Genomic DNA, 20,087 nt, shown 5'->3' with positions numbered 1-20,087 from the left:
CTGCATCAAACGGACCAGCAGAACGGTCTGTGCAGATCCTGAAGCGAGCTCTGACAAAAGATGTGCTGGAAGCGGATGGTAAGGGGTCATTGCCGCTCAGCCACAAATTAGCCAATTTCCTGCTTATGTACCGCAATACACCCCACACTGTGACTGGTCGGACCCCAGCCGAGTTATTCCTGAAACGCCAGGTCCGAACCCGGTTCAGTTTACTGAAGCCTGAACTTGCCAGACGGGTTGAAAAACAACAAGCCGCACAGAAATACCATCATGACCATGGAGACTCACCTGTTCGTGTTTTCGTGGAAGGAGAAGAAGTCCGCATTAGAAATTTCAGGGATGGAGTCGAGAAGTGGATTCGGGCAACAGTTCTAAAGAGACTGGGACCTGTCACTTGATACAAGAGGGACAGAGACAGCGGACAGTACATGTTGATCACATGTTGCAATGGAGAGAAGCTGTTGGCAGACCCACAACTACATTGATCCCACCTGCTGCAGTGGGTGTGCCCTCAGTAGCGGTAACAGTTGTTTCTCCCAGTTCACCAGTGAGCGAAACACCACCCCCTGTTCACACAGAACCACCTGAACAAGCTGTCGAGGTGGCATCATCACCAGGGTCACCCTCAGCAACCACAAGCTCACCTGCGAAATGCAGGTACCCAGAAAGAGTTCGGGTACAACCACAGAGACTGACCCTTTAAGACAGGGGTGTCGAACTCATTTTGGGGTGAGGGCCAGATTGGTCAAATGGTGACTTGATGGGGGCCGGAACCAGTTGCGGATGCACATGCGCGCTCACATGCACTCAGACACATGCTACTAACTATGCATATCACTTTTTTTTAAAAAATGTATTAAGAAGAATAGCTACTTTAATTATTGACATTAAAAACAAACAATGCAATTTGTAATAATAATAATAATAATAATAATAATAATAATAATAATAATAATAATAATAATAATAAACCATTTTAAGTAGAATAATTCAATTTGAAGTTAAACAATACCTGGTAATGTGTGTGGGTGGTTAAATAATTAGATTTATAGAACAGTGGTGTAAAGTAACTAATTACATTTACTCAAGTACTGTACCTAAGTAAAGATTTGAGGTATTTTTACTTTACTAGAGTATTTCCAGTACTTTTACTTCTACTCCACTACACCTGAGTCACTGCTATAACTACAGTATATCAAATTCTTGGCCGAAACCGAATACCGAATATAGGAAACACTTGGCCGAATGGCTGAAAATGATTATTTAAAAAATATATATATACATTTTCTTAAATATTATTTTGTACCATTTCTGTCATGGCTATGCCTCTGTTGTAGAGCTACATGGTTATGGCAACACTTATCATAACTATAATCCATAGATCAGTTATTTAAAGCATATTTTTAGAATTATTTATTTACTATTGTGTAGTAATATAATACAATATGTCTCAAAACCTTAGCATGCCATACAGTTGAAGTATTGCAAATTAAATAAATTAACTAACATTGAATAGCCTAACAAAAGGCAATATAATGTCTGCAGTTCAGGCCTGGAATTTCGTCATTTTAGGGGCAAGGCCACTTGGCCTTTGGTGTTGTAATTTTGGCTATTTTCACGATTTTAAATTGTTTTAAATAATAATAAAAAAAAGGAACATACAAGATTTCCAACGATAATATATAGCCAATATATGGTTCTGTATCAGTATATGAGTCAGTTTTTGCAGATTTCATTCTAATTGGCTACTATGCCTGCATATGAATTTCATGGGCCTGGGTAGGTCACCCTGGCTTGGCGGAGATATGCCCTGTTGCGCACACAACGCACAGCAACAGCAGGTGAAAGCAATTCACTTAAACGAGGGCTGTGTTGCGCATCAACAAACGGACTACAACTGTCAAATTCTAGCTGCTGAAATAAACTTCCCATTTAGATCATTGTTGACAAACGAACAGAACACGGATGTGCAAAAGGAGTATTTATTTATTGTCCATCAGACCTGCCATTCCTTCGTTTTGGAGAAGTTATTGCTTTCAGAAAGTCTTAAAGTTTAAGACATTATCCTTACCATGCAGTATTAAGATCTATGCTGTTAACCAAATGTTATGCTTGTTGCATTATATGAATAGGAAGTGAAACAGTTTTGTTGTTAAAGGATTTTCACTGAATGACCGCAGATTATATTGCTTTATTTGAAATTAAGACTTAGAGGCATTTTTTGTGTTATTTGTTAATTGCCACGACATTGCTAAAAGGGAGGAGTGTAATAGTGTGTCTTTATGTGTAGAAGCAGCTACTGATTAGGAACATTATTTGCACCTGTGCTGATACAATATCCCCTGCACCTGTTGAAAGCCTGTGAAGTGTGCTGTATGTGTCAGTTGAACCTGTGAGGTCTACCAGTAAAGACCTATGTTTGGAAGCTCACCCAAGTGTGGTTATTCAGAGTCACCAGTATATTACAGTGACGTTTTCCTAGTACCCTCGTATTCCTGTGAATTATTCCTGTTCCTCTGTTTTTGGTTATTAAAACCCCTTGCACTCGTCCTTGTCCTGCGCTTGGGTCCTACACCTCTGATTCAAACCGTGACAACTTTGGGATTCTATTTTGATGGGCTTGTTGTATTATCAATGTAATGATTGTGATCTACAGTAAATTGTAAAGTATTTGATCCTCATTGGTGAAGGTGAAGGTATACACAAAATAAAATAAATGTGCTTTTTAATTACAGCTGGATTGTTTTGGTTTTTGGTTTACTTCTCAATATTATATTTGCACTGTATTCTTCTGTAAAGATAAAATATTGTTGCTGTCAGGCAGAGACCTCATATCTCCCTATTTCAACTTGTTATTTATGTTATTTTCATAAATTAATGCCCTTTACTTCATCATAAATGATTGTAGCACAAAAGTTGTGGAAATAGCCAATCTATAAGCTCACAACACGTTGCGTCGACATCCATGGTTTCCACCTGACAGTGACGATAATCATGTAAAATAATCACCGGTTCATCTTAAAATACTTAAATCACAAAATAAGTCACTTGGAAATTTGTGTTTGTGTGATTTGTGTACCGAATAACTATAATTCTTTACTGTTTATAAAATGTATGTTTATAGGACATTCAAATGGTATGATAACTGTTCAGGGTACCACCGGAATAAAAATGGAGTGTAGCCTAATGTTTACCAAGCATGCAGTTAGCACATACATAACTAAGAGAAAGGTTACTACAGTATGAGATATTGGATAGTGTACTGTTTTTTTCTGCTCCTAACATGACCACCAAGTACACCGTTTTTCAGGACAAGGACCCCTTAGCTGAGAGAGAGATGCAGCAGGGACCCCCACTACATATGGTATACAATTGTGTTGCAGATAAAAAATGTTCATACTTTTCATAGACCTGTTTGACAGCACCATCATCAATGCTGTGTAAATATATATGTTGTGTTGATTTGCTTACACATCTTTTGTATCATGTTAATGTGTATTTTCCGACATTTAACCACACTAGAATAGTATACAGTGCACTTGTTCCCCCCCCCTGTTTCTGTGCACTGTACATTGTTGTACTGTATAATTTAGCTACTATTATATTATAATTTAGCAATGAAGAACTACACTGTTCCTCTGGGGTATGTTAGTCAAATGTGTTTTGTTACGGGCACTTTCCAACAGGTGCTGCAACTGTCATGAATTGCAGGGAATAATGTAATGGACTGCGGCACAAAGTCCTCGGACAACCCAGGTATATTTCAACGTATGGATTAACCCTTATGTCATGTGTGTGGGTCTGTGAGACCGTTTCAATGTTTACTTAAAGTTGTACAATGCAGAATCCCAAATAACGATTTTTAGCAACCTCTGCTGGTCACTACCGTCACTGCATACAATTTCCGTAATCCTCGATTACCCAGAATTCCATTCGTTTTCACCGGAAGCGTTTCAAAAAGCGATCTTTTAATTGTTTTATACTATCTACGGATCGTTTCTCTTAGCCAGTGGAGCATTAGTTACCATGAGCTGTGCTTTCTTTTTCTGTTCTTTTTCGATCTTCCAATCCTACATTCTCTTAACATCAGCGTGAGGTTCCTTTTTGCTATTACCACGGTAGTTCCTGGCCAAACAGGAAACCGTTGCGGTAGTTCCTGGGGACGTCGGCCACGACGTCATGACGTTGGCCAGGAACGTCATTTTCCCGGGAAAGTCCCCCCCTTCACCGTTCAATAGAAAATATATAAATAAAAGGCTTCCGGGGGTGAAATTCATGGAGTGGGTGTTGTGAAACTTTTGCCACTGACAAAAGATATACAATTTAACTTTAGTTTTGTTGAAAACGTTACCTAGTATTACTTTAAAAGTAAAATTATAGTTTACAGTTCTATAGGTGACATGCACATTTTTCTTGCTTAAGACTATGTTAAACATTATTCCTATTTCATACATAGTCCAACTAGTTAAATGACATGTTGCAGTACCCATCAACTGTGGGTAATCTTTTATCTGCCTGGTGCAATCTCTGTTTACAAACCTAAAAGGCAAACGGAAATTTGTATTCACATGTTCCAGTGATCAATGTCAAATAACATTTTCAATTGCAATTATTCTTTTTGACAATTAATCGTCAAGTAAAATGCCTTGATCGTGAAAGCCCAAGCAGCCGGCCCATCGCCATATGTGGTTGACTTTGCTGGTCCATCACCCAACGGAGGCCATGCAGCTGGCACACCCACCACCTGACGCCGGCAGCCAGGCAGCTCATCATCAGATGAGACTTTTTCCCTCTCTCAGACCCAGGCCAGGTCAGAGAGCTTCAGACTCTAATCGACTTCATTGGAGAGAGACATCATGAGCAGGACACCAGCCCATCTGCACCAGCATGTTTCCTGACAGCAGCTTATTCATCTCATCGTTCCGCCTTGCTGCCATGCCAGCAAAACAAGATTCCATGTTTGATTGATTGATTGAATACTTTCTTTGACAGAAATGTAAACAGCACAAGGTACAGTCAGACATTTGAGCATTGATAATACAATATCATCAACAAATATAAAACGCTATATGTACGTAGAAAAAGGTAAAAATAAACAAAACTGTAGTGCCATCACCATTATATTAGGAGAAGTGAGTTTACCTCCCCTTTTGACCTCCTGAAAGATGATAAAAGAAATTAAGGGATGGTGTCAGGGCATTCCACACTTTGGTGACATTGAATGAGGGCTCCGGCAAGAGCACTTTTCTTGACAAGAGGAATTTCTGCCCGAAAATCTTGTTCTTTGATTTACTTTTTTGATCACCTTTGATGCCATACTTTCACCTGTCAGTTTGTTGTCAAGAATACAGCCCGAATGTTTCCCGTCTTTTTTTTTTGTTATCCTTTTAGCCCAAATGTCTGACTGTACCGCGTGCTGTTTGCATTTCTGTCTAATAAAGTATTCAATCAATCAATCAATTAATCAGTCAGTCAGTCAGTCAGTCAGGATTCATAGCCCCACAACATTAAAATGTATCTCCATCGAAGGGAAGGACAGACTTCTAGTAGCCTATTAGTTCCATATTTTCATGCATTTTTGACAAAGATCATCATACACTCATAGTTAACATTGTGGCCATCTTAACATCCACATAAACAACCAGCATCATATGCTATTCATATGCAGTTATAGAACTCTCACTGTTGGAGCCAGTTTTATGTTTTATTTTTTTTTGGTCCACTTTCATAATTTTATATAATGTCAAATGTTATTTTGGAATAGATGAAGTTATTATTATTTGAAAGAAGAAGCCTCCACCTTTAATTACACCTTTTGGAATTACACTAATTTAAGTTTGGAACATGTCATGTTGATTTAGTTAGCCTTTTGCATTTCCTTATTCCTTTCAGGGTAAAGCCTGATTTCTATGTTATTCTTGACCATTTCTTTGTATTTTATTTTGAAAGGCTCACTTAGCCAGAAAGTGACTTGAAATTTGGAAACAATAGGAAATGTTTGGTGAGCTCTGGGAAGCACAAAGTTTTTGACCGTATTTATTTATTGAGAAAGTATTTTTAGATTATTTTTTTTTCGTTAAACTATTCCTCTCAGCATCCCTTTTTTGGAAATAAAGCGAGTCATGACACCCCGGGCCCTCACCACGGAATAGAGGTTTGGTCTTTAAATGCCTCACACTAACTACTCACTCAAACACACAGAACAGCAGAACTTTGGGTTCAGTTATGAAGAGTGGATCTGGTCGGTTTTCCTGCAGAGAAAGAAAGAAGCAATGATAAGTAATGCACAATAAGCCATAGAAACATAGAAGAATGAACTTGAGAGAAAGAAGACCATGCAATTAACATGAGCATTTTAAACCCTCACTAACCCTAACCTCAGTAAAACAACTCCTAAGCCTATCCTCAAGAAACACTATGTGTAAACCTAATAATGCCAAATCATGATCACCTCAATACATTGTCTGGGACAGGGATCGATCCCACGACCTACGGATTCAAAGGCTGCCCATCTTCTCATTGAGCTAGATATATGGCCTCCCTGACTGTGTCTGTTGATATGTATAAGTATTTCCATCCATTATGAACCAAGCCTCTGTGTCCCAAACTACTCTAGATCACTGGTTAACAAACCATTTACCAATAAAGACATTTTTTGTCTTCTCGGAACGAAAACTAGTGAAAGTAGCCGATCTACAAACTCACAAAACGTTGCTATCTGAAAAGTTGTGAGATTGTAGATCGGCTATTTTCACAAAAATATACTCTCTCAAAGAAGCATTTCATGTTACCTTTAACAGTTGCACATGCATTAATTGATACAATCATGTTATGTGCAATGCAATTTAAATGAAATTTGTATTAAGTGAGGCTTGAACTGGCAACCTTAACGTTGTAAGGCAGACGCTTTACCGAGAAGCCATTGGACCATCAGAACTGATGTAGTGAAAAAGGAGAACAGACAGATGATACCGTTTCACGCAAATAGCAAAAGAATCCTGGGTTTAAGTGTTCTTCAAACTGCTCAAAATTGCGGAGAATCTAAGGGCGGAGCTTACTGGTCAAAGTGATACATGTGTTCCTCATGTGTCAAGGCACAAGTGTAAGCAAGTTTCATGGCTGTCGGCCAAACGAGGCATGCGTTATGCTTGTTTAAAGTTTGCATGTTAAAAAAATTGCTATAACGCCCCCCTCTGGCCAATTGGAGTAAGATTGGTTTCAGTGATATTTGGAATGACCCTCTACATTAGCAAGAAATGTTTCAAGAAATGTGAGTCTGCATGTATGTGTTAGGCGCAGATTAATAATTTTCATAAAACTGCAATAGTTAAAATTGTTTTTTGAGTAATCTGCACGAAACTTTGGACCTCTGCCGACAAAACGTTAGTGGCGGATTTTCCATAAGTGAAAGAATTAAGCTTTTAATACATTGGGTGCCAGAATTTTATAATAACAGATTACGTTCTGTGCCAGAAATCTCACCGTTAAGCTGCGCGGCACTGTTTAAGCTGTAGACTCCAAGACGAGAAATCCATGTGAAAAAAAGCATTCGTTCATTTTGCACGATGGTCCTGGCTAACGCCTGGAACGATAACATCTCTCACGCGAGTAACAATGGCGGAGCGATCGTACATACAAAATGAGTCGTTTTCCCCAGCGTAAAAAGTTTCGGAGTTATAGGGGTTTTAGAGAAGGAGATAGAACGGAAGCGGATGGGAGCCATGTTTTTTGACACAGTGATCCATCTGTCCTTTCCTTCTCAGAATCACCACGGGTGATTCCAGAGCTGCTCCAGCCCCTCCCGTGTGGAAAAAACCCCAAAAGAACGAAAAGACTGAAAACACGGTTCAGACCGTGTTTGGCACCAAAGCGCTACTCTGTGAAAACACGGTTCAGACACAAAACGTTTTACACATGAACTTTAGACCTCTGTAGGTCAAACAGGGCATGAGTTGTACCTGTTCAAAGTTGGCATTTTCAATTGTTTGCTATAGCGCCACCCTTTGACGAATAAGTGTGAGAATTATTTCTTGATCGTTTTTCATGACCATCTACCATATGGCAGAGTTTCGTTTAAAAAACAAACAAAAAAAACAACAATTTAAGCAGTTAGAGAAGTGAGGGAGCGCCGCTCCCCCGCGTCCCCCCTCCACTACACCCCTGCTTGTAGCCTACTACTCACTACACAAAGTCAATGGCTTTTGCTTATCATTTTTATTAACAGCACTGTGCATACTTCCAAAGTGATATGAGCTTTTTAAAAACCATCAAAAAAGTTAATGAAATGCAACATGGCAACATATAGAACAGCATCTCCCTCTTCTGGTAGAAAGCTGAACTACAGCCCACTGTGGGCCCCAGAGGAGTTCTATTAACTGGTAACAGAGCTGGTAATGCATCGGGTTATCTTTGAGGACGAGGGATCTGGTCTAGGATCAGTTTTCTTTTTTTCCTTTCAAACCTGAGGCATGTTCCTCGACCGTCAACCTGTTACTCTCAGAGCTCCCCGATGCCACTGTGACAAAAAGGCAAGAGAAGAAAATGAACACAAGCAATACTGAAACTGTCTCGCATTCAGAAATTCAAGAGGTACTGAGCAATACCTATGTTAGCCCTGGTCCAGAGCGTTAGTGAGCTCTCTCAACGCTCTGCTCACAGACCAAAAATGCCACTGCCGTGCGAGGTCTTCGTTTTTAGTAAAAAATAAACAAAACCATTTAGCTACTCACCGAAACAAAGGTTGTTTTGTGTTATTGAAAGTCTAGTCTCCAGGGTGGGAAGCCTCTCAGTCAGGACCCCACCTTCTCTGTATATAAATGACCAAATGGTCATTTATATTGACCAGATCTGTAGAGGGCGCAGTGGAGTAAATAAAATCATTTCCGTCTGGCAAACATAATTTATGTTTTGCCCAAAAAGTGTATTATACAGAGAAGGTGGGGTGCTGAGAGGCTTCCCACCCTGGAGAAAAGACTTTCAACAAAACAAAACAATCTTTGTTTCGGTGAGTAGCGAAATGGCTTTGTTTATTTTTACTAAAGACGGAGACCTCGAACGGCAGTGGAATTTTCGGTCTATGAGCAGAGCAGCACGGCTGACAGAGCGTTAGGGAGAACTCACTAACGCTCTGGACCAGCCCAGGGCTATACCTATGTATACTCTGTTCAAAAACAAGGCCTTATTCTACACACGGTGAAGAGCTTTGCTCTAAACATATGGCACTGCTCACAGAATTATTCACATAGGTAAACAAAACAAAACAAAACAAAAAAACCTTTGGAACAAAAACAAATAAAAGTCTGACTTGTATTGTACAGGAATGCAAAAATGAAATAAAACATAGCTGTTTATTTTATATCAGTAACTTTATACTGTTTTTTTCCTCTTTCCTTTAAAGTGACAGTATCAAAGCACAAATTGGTATATACTGTGCGAAAAAAAACAAATAAGGTAATAATAATAATAATAATAATAATAATACAAAACAATGACATGCGCATGTCTTCTCAGGACATGGACATAAAACACCGGTACAGTATTCATGATCTGAGGGAGTGCTCAAAAAAACAAACGTCCCCATCCATCCAATTTCCATTTGCAAACCACGCGTTCAAACACTTTCTCACAATGTTTTTTTTCTCAAGGCAACTAGGAAGAAAAACTAAACTACAGAGCACGTCCTGACAGCATAGAGAGAGACGACAGCATTGTACAGTTATAAGCTCTATAGGGCTGATAAGCCGTTGACTTTATGGAACCTCTCAGTAACATTCTTCACATGCTGGGAGAGGTGAAAAATAACGCCCCCCTGTGTTCACTCATAGTACCTGAATAAGTCATCCTGTTAGTCTCCAAGTCCTGTGTGAACACTGGAAATAGTAATGGAAGTAAAAACATGCGCAAGTTACAACGTGATAAAATGACAAGCTACACTGTTGTGTGACTTCAATGAGTGGATTTCTTGTTTTGGCTACATTGTGTTGCATGGATCAGTGGTTCTCAAACATTGTCTCGTCAAGGACCCCCAGGTTAATCTGTATTAGTCCGCAGAACCCCATCGGACAATATTTCGTGCCAGGGACCCATATACTACATTCATGTTGTTAAAACGTTTTTAAAATATTCCCAATGTTCCCCCAAGATTTTCAAATAGCCACTGTAAAAACGGTTAAAGTGGTTAAACTGATTTTGATGCAATATTAACCAATTTTGCTAGGGACCCCTGGGGGTCCCCGGAGCCCACTTTGAGAACCACTGGCATGGATGACTGTGTGTAGGTTTGAGAACGGATCCAAGGCTTTGTTCAGTGTGATCTTTAGGACCGTCCTGACTGTCCAAACAGTTCTCTAGCTAAGTGATCTGATGGGATTTGTGTATTCAGATATTGTCCACATATCTGCATTAGTTGCGGTGGCAACGACGTAAACACACGGGCATGAGTAATGCTTAATTATAATATTTATGTTGTACGCTGGTGTCACTTGCCTAAAACCGCTGATGTAACTAACTCTCTGATGAGGGGTCCAACTACTGTATCTGATGAGGGGTCCAACTCTCTGATGAGGGGTCCAACTCTCTGATGAGGGGTCCAACTCTCTGATGAGGGGTCCAACTCTCGGATGAGGGGTCTAACTCTAGCTGGGACAGCCAGGATGAAAGCCACGTCTGGGTACTGTACATATTATTCCTGAGTTACTTCTTAATGCTTAATTTATAGTGCATGGCAAAAAGCTGTCGCTTGCCGACCATAACTCATCTTCGAGCCAACAGCATGTACCATGGAGTATAAATTAGGCTTTACAATTGTCCCAAATACTGATTAAAAAGAATACAAATTAAAAAGGGTAGCAAACTCATGAGCCAACATTGAAATAGAAGTAAAGATCGATCCATAGTGACCATGCTAGAGTCTCCCTTTCATTGAGTCACACTATAGAGATGGATCTTAAGGTACAGTGTAGCGTAAGTGATATTTTTGAGTTGAAACAAAAAAGTATTTTGTTAAAAAGTTAAAGCTCTATATTCTGATAGTAATCGTTGCTACAGAGCAGGGGTCTTCAATAGGGGTTCCTCAGAGTTACTACAGGGGGGGGCCACCAAATCTTTGCGTTTAAGATATTCCTTTTTACATTAACCACTTGAACCCTAGCATCCCTATTCTGAGGGGAAGATTAGCCAAAAATAGCAGGTCTACGAGCTTGTAGATCGGCTATTTTCGGCAAAAAGGTTTGGTGTATAGGGAGCCAAACCTTAATTATATGCCAAACCTTATATAAAGGTTACACAATTTTATACAGTATGTAGTGGGGGTCCCTGCTTCATCTCTCTCTCAGATAAGGGGTTCTTGGCCTGAAAAACTTTGAAGACCCCTGCCATAGTTAATGTTCAGTAACAGGAGTCTCCCCGTCTTTCCAGCACTTTAATAAACAGAACACACATTTTTATGTGGGTTAACAATTCTTCAAGAGGAGTACCCATTTATCAGCTTCAATTTCATATTGTTCCAGTTCCAATTGTGTCTGCTTATTTCTTTGTTTCATCACTGTATCCTGAATGAGTTCTCTCTCCTGATTGGATAAAAATGACATCCTGACCTGGAAATGCATTTTATGTTTATTAAAGAGCTGGAGAGACAGGGAGACAGACCCCTATTACTGAACAAACAGAAATGATTACTGTCAGAATATAGAGCTATTTAACACACATTTTAATAAACAAATATCAGTTACTGCACCTTTTAAACGACATATGTGAGTGGGCCCGCTTCCATATTCGATGCACGCTCTTCATGTTACGAGGCAACATCCACAATGTTGAAACTTTACTGTATATAAAAAAAGGTTTTTATTTTAAAAGCTGCAGGTTCACGAGCTGCTTGTGTAAATTTCAAGTATGCTACATTACTGACTGAAGGAATACCAGTGATACTGTCACTTTAAAAAACAAACAAAAAACAACCCCAAAACAAAAATAAACATAGAACAAAAAACTGAAAGACGGTTAAAACACAAATATTCACAAATGTACATTTAAGGCTTAATTGTTTAGCACTAACAATAGTAGCAGCAGTGAAGCACTTCTGAATGAATTATAATAACAATAATTATGATCATATTACAATAATATATTATCAAAGTAAATCAATAACAAATATTTTTTTTTCCTTTCCCTCCAGTTGTTTTCACAACAACTGGACTGGGCAGGAGAGAACCCAAGACACCCCAAAACCAGTTGCTGCGTCCACAGAGGAGCACAGAATGAGAAACATTTCACCTGTCAAAGGTCAAAGGTCACAGAGCGGCATCCTGTCTGGGTGACATTGGTGCGTCCTCTATACGGTAGTCCCCTGTCACGTGACTTTACGCGCTCCATCGCTTGACGCCAGTCCCCCTGTCACGTGACCGAGAGCGAGTCGGAGAGGTTTAGAGTCCGTGTGTACGACTGCACTGTTGACTGCACATTCATGTTGTACAAGAAGAGGGGGGGGGGTTAAGCCCGATTCATACGTCGACGCACGACACGAAAAGAGTCGACCTACAAGCTCACAACGCAGTGCGGATGCACCGTGTTGTGAGCATAAGTTTGGCTTTAGTTGGAGAGCAGGCCTCGGGGATCAACACACACACATACACACACACACACACACACACACTCCATTACCATACTTGTGAGGATATCAAAATTGTAGGACGCCAATTTCATAAATACAACTTTTACCATTTCTTTGGGATCTTTTATCCTAACCCTAAAGCCTGAATTATACATAGTTGATACGTAGTTAAGAATTGCAGATCTACAAGATCACAACATTTTCGGTGCATGACACTGGTGCACAACTAAGTCTAAATAAATTGACCATGACTCCAACCCCTAATCCTAACCTTTAAATGCCTAATCCTAACTCCAACTTGAATCTATTCGTAATTGTAAGCCTAAATCTTAGAAACATTTTTTGACCAAAAAACTACCAGCACCCGGATAATTGAACTCACAATGACTATTTCTCATTGCTCTCATTACTACTGTACTTTTGACATTCACAAGTACACACACACACACACACACACACACACACACACACACACACACACACACACACACACACACACACACACACACACACACACACACACACACACACACACACACACACACACACACACACACACACACACACACACACACACACACACACACACACACACGTTGCCCCCCCATGGTTCTGATTTGGAACTGATGTCATGCTACTGTGAAAAAAACAAAGAACAAAAATTACATCAGAACCGCATGTATGCTCTCCTTAAAAAAAAGAAAGAAAAAAGTACCAAGGTAACATTTGAAATCCAAGGTGTTCACAGACTGAAAAAATCTCCACGCTTCTGCTTAAAAAAAACAGATCACACCCATGATGATCGCATGACCCTTCTCTTCCTTACAGGGAACTCATTTTCACATACTGTATATGTACGTATATATATATTATACACATTTAATATATATTTACTCATATATTAAATTTTCATATAGACACAGACTTTTTTGTTTTGTTTGTTTCATTTCGTTTGTGAGGTGTTGGTTATATATATATGTTTTTTTCCCCCGCAAGAGGCTTCCAAACGGTGGAACATCGTCGAATCGTCTTCTGAGGTTACGTAGAAAACGTCTCTGGGGTTAATCCAGTCATCATTGTTCCACACACACACACACACACACACACACGCTCTCACCTGGGCCGACCGAGGTGTACTGTGGGGGTGGGGTGGGGCGCGCTGTAGCATAGTTTAGAGGCCAGACAGTCAAAAGCGCATGGAGTGCAGGGGACTTAACCGGCAGCCAGCCAGTCAACAGATTAAAACCACATGAACCCTAGCGTCCCTATACTGGGAGCGAACATTTGGCGAAAATAGCCGATCTGCAAGCTCACGACGCGTCGCAGCGTGACTCAAAGTAAGGACCATATCACTGCCATAGTCCTGTATGAGGATTTACTTGAAGCGGCACTATGTAACTTTTGTTTTATGACTAAATTGTAATTTTGTCCAATCTGTATGGTAGAGTATGTTAATACAAGTAAGACGTGCGAACGCTGGAAGCGAACGCAGCTCGAAAATATTGTGTATTTACGGACTTGTAATCCGTGTTATTTCACCGTGATGGGGAGAGAACATTGACAGTGTGTGTGTGTGTGTGTGTGTGTGTGTGTGTGTGTGTGCAGAGCATTGTCTAAATTCCTGCACTCTGGCGGCTGCAAATAGGCAGTGCACGCACGTGAGTCACATGGGGGCGCGAGGTAATGAGAGCGTGAGTCACATGGGGGCGCGAGCCAATGAGAGCGCGAACACAGAGACAACACACACACACAACCCAAGCACAGTTACATAGTAAGCTCCACTTGGTCGGAGGCGCGGCTTCGCCGCGCCTCCTTCCGCGTTCGCAACAATATAACTTTGGGGTGGTTGTATTTTCACTCACTGCTCTTCTATTGAGACATTTAGATAGTGTCAAAGGTCATGTCTCACCTAGACACAGGATGTGACACGAATTTTGACCTGATGGTCAAGATAAAATTAATCCCCTGAGCAAGCAGGCAGGCTCTATTAGCTCAATGGTAAACATTTCAGCACTTGCGCAGGAAGTCTGGTTCAAATCCGGGGTAGTGCAGCTTTAATACTGTTTGTGGCGAAGGCTATAGTCAATTGTGCAATCTAAAAACACATATCGTTGCCGTTGCTTAGAAACCATCTCCATAATTTCAACTGTTTTTAGTCCCCCCCCCCCGTAAATGAATGCCCTACTTCTTCATCATACGAGTGTCATGCAAAAGTAATGAAAATAGCCGATCTACAAGCTCACAACACATCGCAACACGTTGTGAGCTTGTAGATCTGCTATATTCGCCAAATATTCATCCGTTTTCATCCGAACGCTGATCTAAACTATTACGACATGCCCACAATAAGGACGCTAGGGTTCAAATCCACAGAGGGGGGGGGGGGCATTGGGCATCAGCCAGCCCTGGAGGCAGCGCTGCAGGCCATGTGATGTAGGGGGCTTTCAGGGCGGGGTTGAACCTGACCCTAGAGCACAAACAAGAGACACAGAGAGAGAGAGATTGAGAGAGACAGAGGGAGAGAGAGAGAGAGGGAGAGAGAGAGAGAGAGAGAGAAGAGGAGTGTGCTATGTAAGAATATGGGCTGTGGAGGGAATGGAGACAAACTCGCGTAGGATATTCTTGGCCATTTCGATATTGTTCTGTGCAATCATCAAGGCTTTCTGGATGTCCTGGTGCGAGTAGCCCTGGCTCATCAGCAGCTCGATCTCACTGCTGATCTGTGGGTTGGCCCCCCCTCCTCCTCCTCCTCCTCCTCCTCCTCCTCCTCCTCCTCCTCCTCCTCCCGCCGCCCCCCCACCAGGCGGTCCGAGCATGGCGGGCGGGACGGGACTGGGCCGACGCTCCGAGTTGAACCGTCTGGGCAGGGGCTTGGGGGGTCTCTCCGGGGCTTCGCACGATTCTGAGAACGCTGGGGAGAGAAAGGGGCGAGTCGTTTATTTATTGATCCTTCCCTTTTTTCCCCTCTTCCAAAATTGTATTCTATTGAGATAAACGGAAGCGTTTAGATCACGAGCACACACGGTACCACTCTCAAGGATTAATAAAGATCTTGGAAAGATTTTGAACATTGCATTTCACCTATAATGGCATGCCCAGCATTGGGAAGACAGGTTTGAACGTGGTCAACACTTGAAACCCACCAGCCGCACAAGCATAAGTGCACAGACACGGATTCTTTTCCCACTGTTAAATGTTAAAGAATGCAGCGCACATGAACGCTCCACTCGTGCTGTTAGCAAAAAAACGTTCAGAACCCAAGATATCATCATTTGAAGATTTGCTGCTCCATTCACTTCTTGTTTAACTTATTACTGAAAAAGGCTGTATCTCGGCTCCTGAGCACTTTTTTTTTTTACTATGTATTTTTGGCTGGCACAGTTTGCAATTATTTTTTTATTTCATTGGCACTGAATGAGTTAAGTCTGTCTGTGTTTTTTTTAAATAAATACTTAACCGATGAAAAGTATTAAAAAGAGCGTGTGAATACATAACGACTACGGTACATTGGATGCATTGGAACACAGACTAGATTTGTTTTTCTTCCCCCATTTCCTGAAAAGTAACAGTTTGGACATACAAGGTTTCCACCAGTGGTGTAAAGTACATTTACTCAAGTACTGTACTTAAGTACAATTTTGAGGTATTTTTTATTTTACTGGAGTATTTCCAATTTTCAGTACTTGTACTTCTATGCCACTACATCTCAGAGGCAAATATTATACTATTACTCCACTACAATTATTTGAAAACTTTAGTTACTAGTTACTTTGTAGATTTTGATTATTATTACAAAACATTATTATTACTGCATTACCCACTTATACATTTCGGCCATTTGAAAATAGCCGATGCGACGCATTGTGAGCTTGTAGATCCGACTATTTTCAAAAGATTTGTATACATTTAAAGACTTGTGAAATGGGACATTCTACATAAAGAGTACTTTCAACTTTGGTACTTTAACCCATTGATACCTGGAACGCATCTGTGTCACTTTAGATGTCTTTGGCTATTCAAAAATAGCAGATATACAAGCTCATAGCGCGGCACCGAGTGCCGCGCTATGAACTTGTAGATCTGCTATTTTTGAAAAATCTTGATTATTATTATTTTATTTTTTTTCAAAAAACTGTTAGGATTTAGATTTTTTTTAAGAATCGCCTCAGGTCTTAAAGGGTTAAGTACATTTTGATAGCAATGCTTTTGTACTTTTACTCAAGTAAATTCAGAATTTCTGACTTTAACTTGTAACAGAGTATTTCTACATTGCAGTATTGATACTTTTACTTTAGTACTTTTTTCCACCACTGGTTTCCACCGGACAGCGACACAACGCTACTCAGACTTACGCGCCACGGCTCCAACATCCGAATCCATTGACAGGCGGCTGAAGGCGGCCGCGGAGGAGGAGCATGACGAGGAAGAGGACGAGGAGCAGGAGGAGGAGGACCCCCCCAGGTCAGACAGGGTCCGTCGGGCCGGGGCAAAAGGCTTGGGGATGTCGTAGCTGTTCTCCTCCTCGTCCCCGTCCTCTGCCGCGGTGGTGGGGGGGTCCTGGGGACCGTTGGTCAGCACCAGAGGGAGCGCCAGCGGAGGCAGCTCAGAGTAATCTAAAGAGGACGCATGACAGAGACTTGTGGTGTCAAATAACATTCAGTGCAAAACACAATGTGTGTTAGCCCATTAACCCATTAAGACCTGAAGCCGATTCTACATGTCTCCTAAATCCCAACAGTATTCTGAAAAACATATGTTTCTATATCAGTGGTGCTCAATCTTTTTCATGTCAAGGACCCCCAAAATTATATGTATTTGGCCGTGGACCCCCATCAAAATATGTTGTTCCAGGAACCCCCCAGAAGCAAAGATTTGAGTTAAAAATGTTTGCTTTAAAAATATATATATTCAAAGATTTGCACACATTTTCAAGATTTTTCAAAAATAGCAGATATACAAGCTCGTAGCGCGGCACTCGGTGCCGCGCTATGAGCTTGTAGATCTGCTATTTTTGAATAGCCCAAAGTGTAAAATAATGCTTTTTAGCTCAAATCTAAAAATGACACAGTTCCAGGTCTTAATGGGTTAAGACCGGGAACACATCTGTGTCATTTTAAGATTTATTTGGCTATTCAAAAATAGCAGATCTACAAGCTCATAGCTAGCTATGAGCTGGTAGATTTTGGGTGGTCCTTGACATGGAAATGTTTGAGAGCCGCTCATATAGCGACATACGTTTTTCAGAAAACTGTTAGGATTTAGAAGACATTTGGTAGAATCCCCAGAAGCAAAGGTTTGAGTTACAAACGTTTGCTTTAAAAATATGTATATATTCAAAGATTTGCACTCATTTTCACGATTTTTCAAAAATAGCAGATCTACAAGCTCATAGCGCGACACTTGTATATCTGCTATTTTTGAATAGCCAAAGAAATCTAAACATTTTACACAGATTCTTTCCCATTCCCATTATCTCTGTAAGCTGGTTGGTGGGTAACGTTAGTCACATGGGGGTGATACTGTATGAAGAATACCGGACCGTTTAGACGATCACATCGTCCAAGTTCAAAGTCAATTCATATCGACTGTGTCCATGACTAACTGCAGTCAGTGTCCCATTACACTAAAATTGGAAAGTAACATTGGCTCCTAAACTGGTCTAGATTGCACCCAAAGTAGTCTTTGGGAGCAGGACGCGTTGAGAGCTGTTACTTTGGAATGGGGAAATAAAGTCCACATACTACAATTACACTTCTTTTGTCCTGCAACTGCCCGTTTTGCTAATACAGTAAATTGCCACCCCTGTGACGAAGGTTCATTCATTCATTCATTCAAACCTTTATTTATTCTCGAAAGATATTGAGGTTGCCCTCATTTGCAGTGTCGTCGCGATACATCACAGTACAATTTCATTTTCACATCAATATTCACATCAAAAACAAGACAGAACAGAAACAAAATAAACAATATTTCCCTATCGTGTGTTACAACCCAGTTTAAAAGCAATTGCAGACACTTGTGGGTAGGCCTGCAATCAAGGTTTAAAATTGTCCGTATGTTATGGGAGAACAGATCTTAAATGTAAGCATGCTCTGGTTGGGGCACTAAAAACAAAAGGCTGCTGTCTTTACTTTGGGGACCTACTGTATAGCGTGAGCCAATCACTGGAGCGTGTCCTGTGTGTTACAGGGTTCCAATCTAGCAGAGATTTAAAGGTTTAATGACATTCACTTTTACACCACATTCAAAGTCTTTGTCATGGTCCTTCAAAAGTGTACAAAAAGTTTTAAGTGAAAATTCCATTCCAGTGATCCATGGCAGGTGTTTTTCTCTCACATTTCTAAAGCCTTTTCAACTGCAATGAAAAAAGAAATCTTTGCCTGCGGGTGTCGCTGGTGAGGGATTTTGCCTGTCAATCATCGCCTCTGCTCCGCCCCCCCCAAAGGAAAGGATAGGGGAGGGGAGGGGCGAGGAGGAGAGTGGGCGGGATTAATCGACTGTGACCTCACTGTCGAAGGGCCAAGCTCAGATTACTTTTCAGGCTAATTATTCAGAAAACCCCAGACCACAGAAAATCCACTGAATGTTCTAAGTTCAGGTTTTTTGGGTGTAATTGAGGTCATAAAACCCCAAATAAAACATTGAAAATAAAAAAAGTTAAAATGAATGTCATGACACCTTTAATATACAGTGGTAAAGTCCCATCAATTGTCTTAAAAATGAATAGGTACCAGTGTTTGTTTTTTCGCCTGTCGGTCAAAGAAGGCCAACCCACTCTATCATACAGGATGCAGTGATGAGTCCTATAACGTTCACCAGATATAAAACGCAGAGCAGAATGATAAACTGTTTCCAAGGACTTGAGGACAGAAGGAGCAGCATTTCCATAAATGACATCTCCATAGTCCAACACAGAAAGAAGGACTGCTTCAATAACCCTTTTACAGGACTTTGTCAAAGTACCTGAATCAGTGGCCTGGTGCAGCACGGAGGCAGTGAGGGCCTGAGCCTGGATGTTGTACATGGCTTCATACATCTGAGGTTCATTCTCCAGGTCAGCCAGTGTTAGCCTAAAGCACAACAGAAGAAAAATATAACATTAAATCTGCACTATAAAACCTCGTTTAACTCATTCAGTGCCACTGGACGTCTAAGACGTCCGCTAATACAAGCCCTGAGTGCCACTGGACGTCTAAGACGTCCGCTAATACAAGCCCTGAGTGCCACTGGACGTCTAAGACGTCCGCTAATACAAGCCCTGAGTGCCACTGGACGTCTAAGACAAAAAATAAATAAAAAAAATCTAATTGTTTTTCTTTTTTTTTTAGCGTCATCCCAGATGATAATAAGCCGCCTTTAAAAGGCACTGGACAGTGTAGCCTTTTTTTTTTGCAGAGAGGAGCACTTTAAAAAGTTTAAAATAGTTAAACTTTTTTGAGAAATGCACATGATATGCATTTGGCCGCGGACCCCCATC

At 40.8% G+C, this 20,087-nt stretch overlaps 1 protein-coding gene across 3 annotated transcripts in view; it reads right to left on the bottom strand.

Annotated features, from left to right (window-relative positions):
• Positions 1-11,601: 11,601 nt before the first annotated feature.
• The window catches only part of cbl (Cbl proto-oncogene, E3 ubiquitin protein ligase), an 81,353-nt gene continuing 72,867 nt past the window's right edge, over positions 11,602-20,087 (bottom strand). Inside the window, exons 14-17 of one of the 3 annotated variants that reach the window (XM_080428958.1) lie at positions 19,574-19,680; positions 16,963-17,223; positions 15,411-15,521; positions 11,602-15,374 (exon numbers count right to left, since the gene is read on the bottom strand). In XM_080428958.1, coding sequence (XP_080285084.1) covers positions 15,178-15,374; positions 15,411-15,521; positions 16,963-17,223; positions 19,574-19,680 — 676 coding nt within the window. In that variant the 3' untranslated portion in view covers positions 11,602-15,177. Of the gene's footprint in view, positions 15,522-16,962; positions 17,224-19,573; positions 19,681-20,087 lie in introns of all 3 variants that reach the window. The other 2 variants (XM_080428959.1, XM_080428957.1) reach the window with 2 other exon arrangements.

Source organism: Gymnoscopelus braueri, assembly GCF_963280865.1.
Source record: "Gymnoscopelus braueri genome assembly, chromosome: 5".
NCBI lineage: Eukaryota > Metazoa > Chordata > Actinopteri > Myctophiformes > Myctophidae > Gymnoscopelus > Gymnoscopelus braueri.
This window is presented reverse-complemented; position numbering and strand designations above follow the sequence as displayed.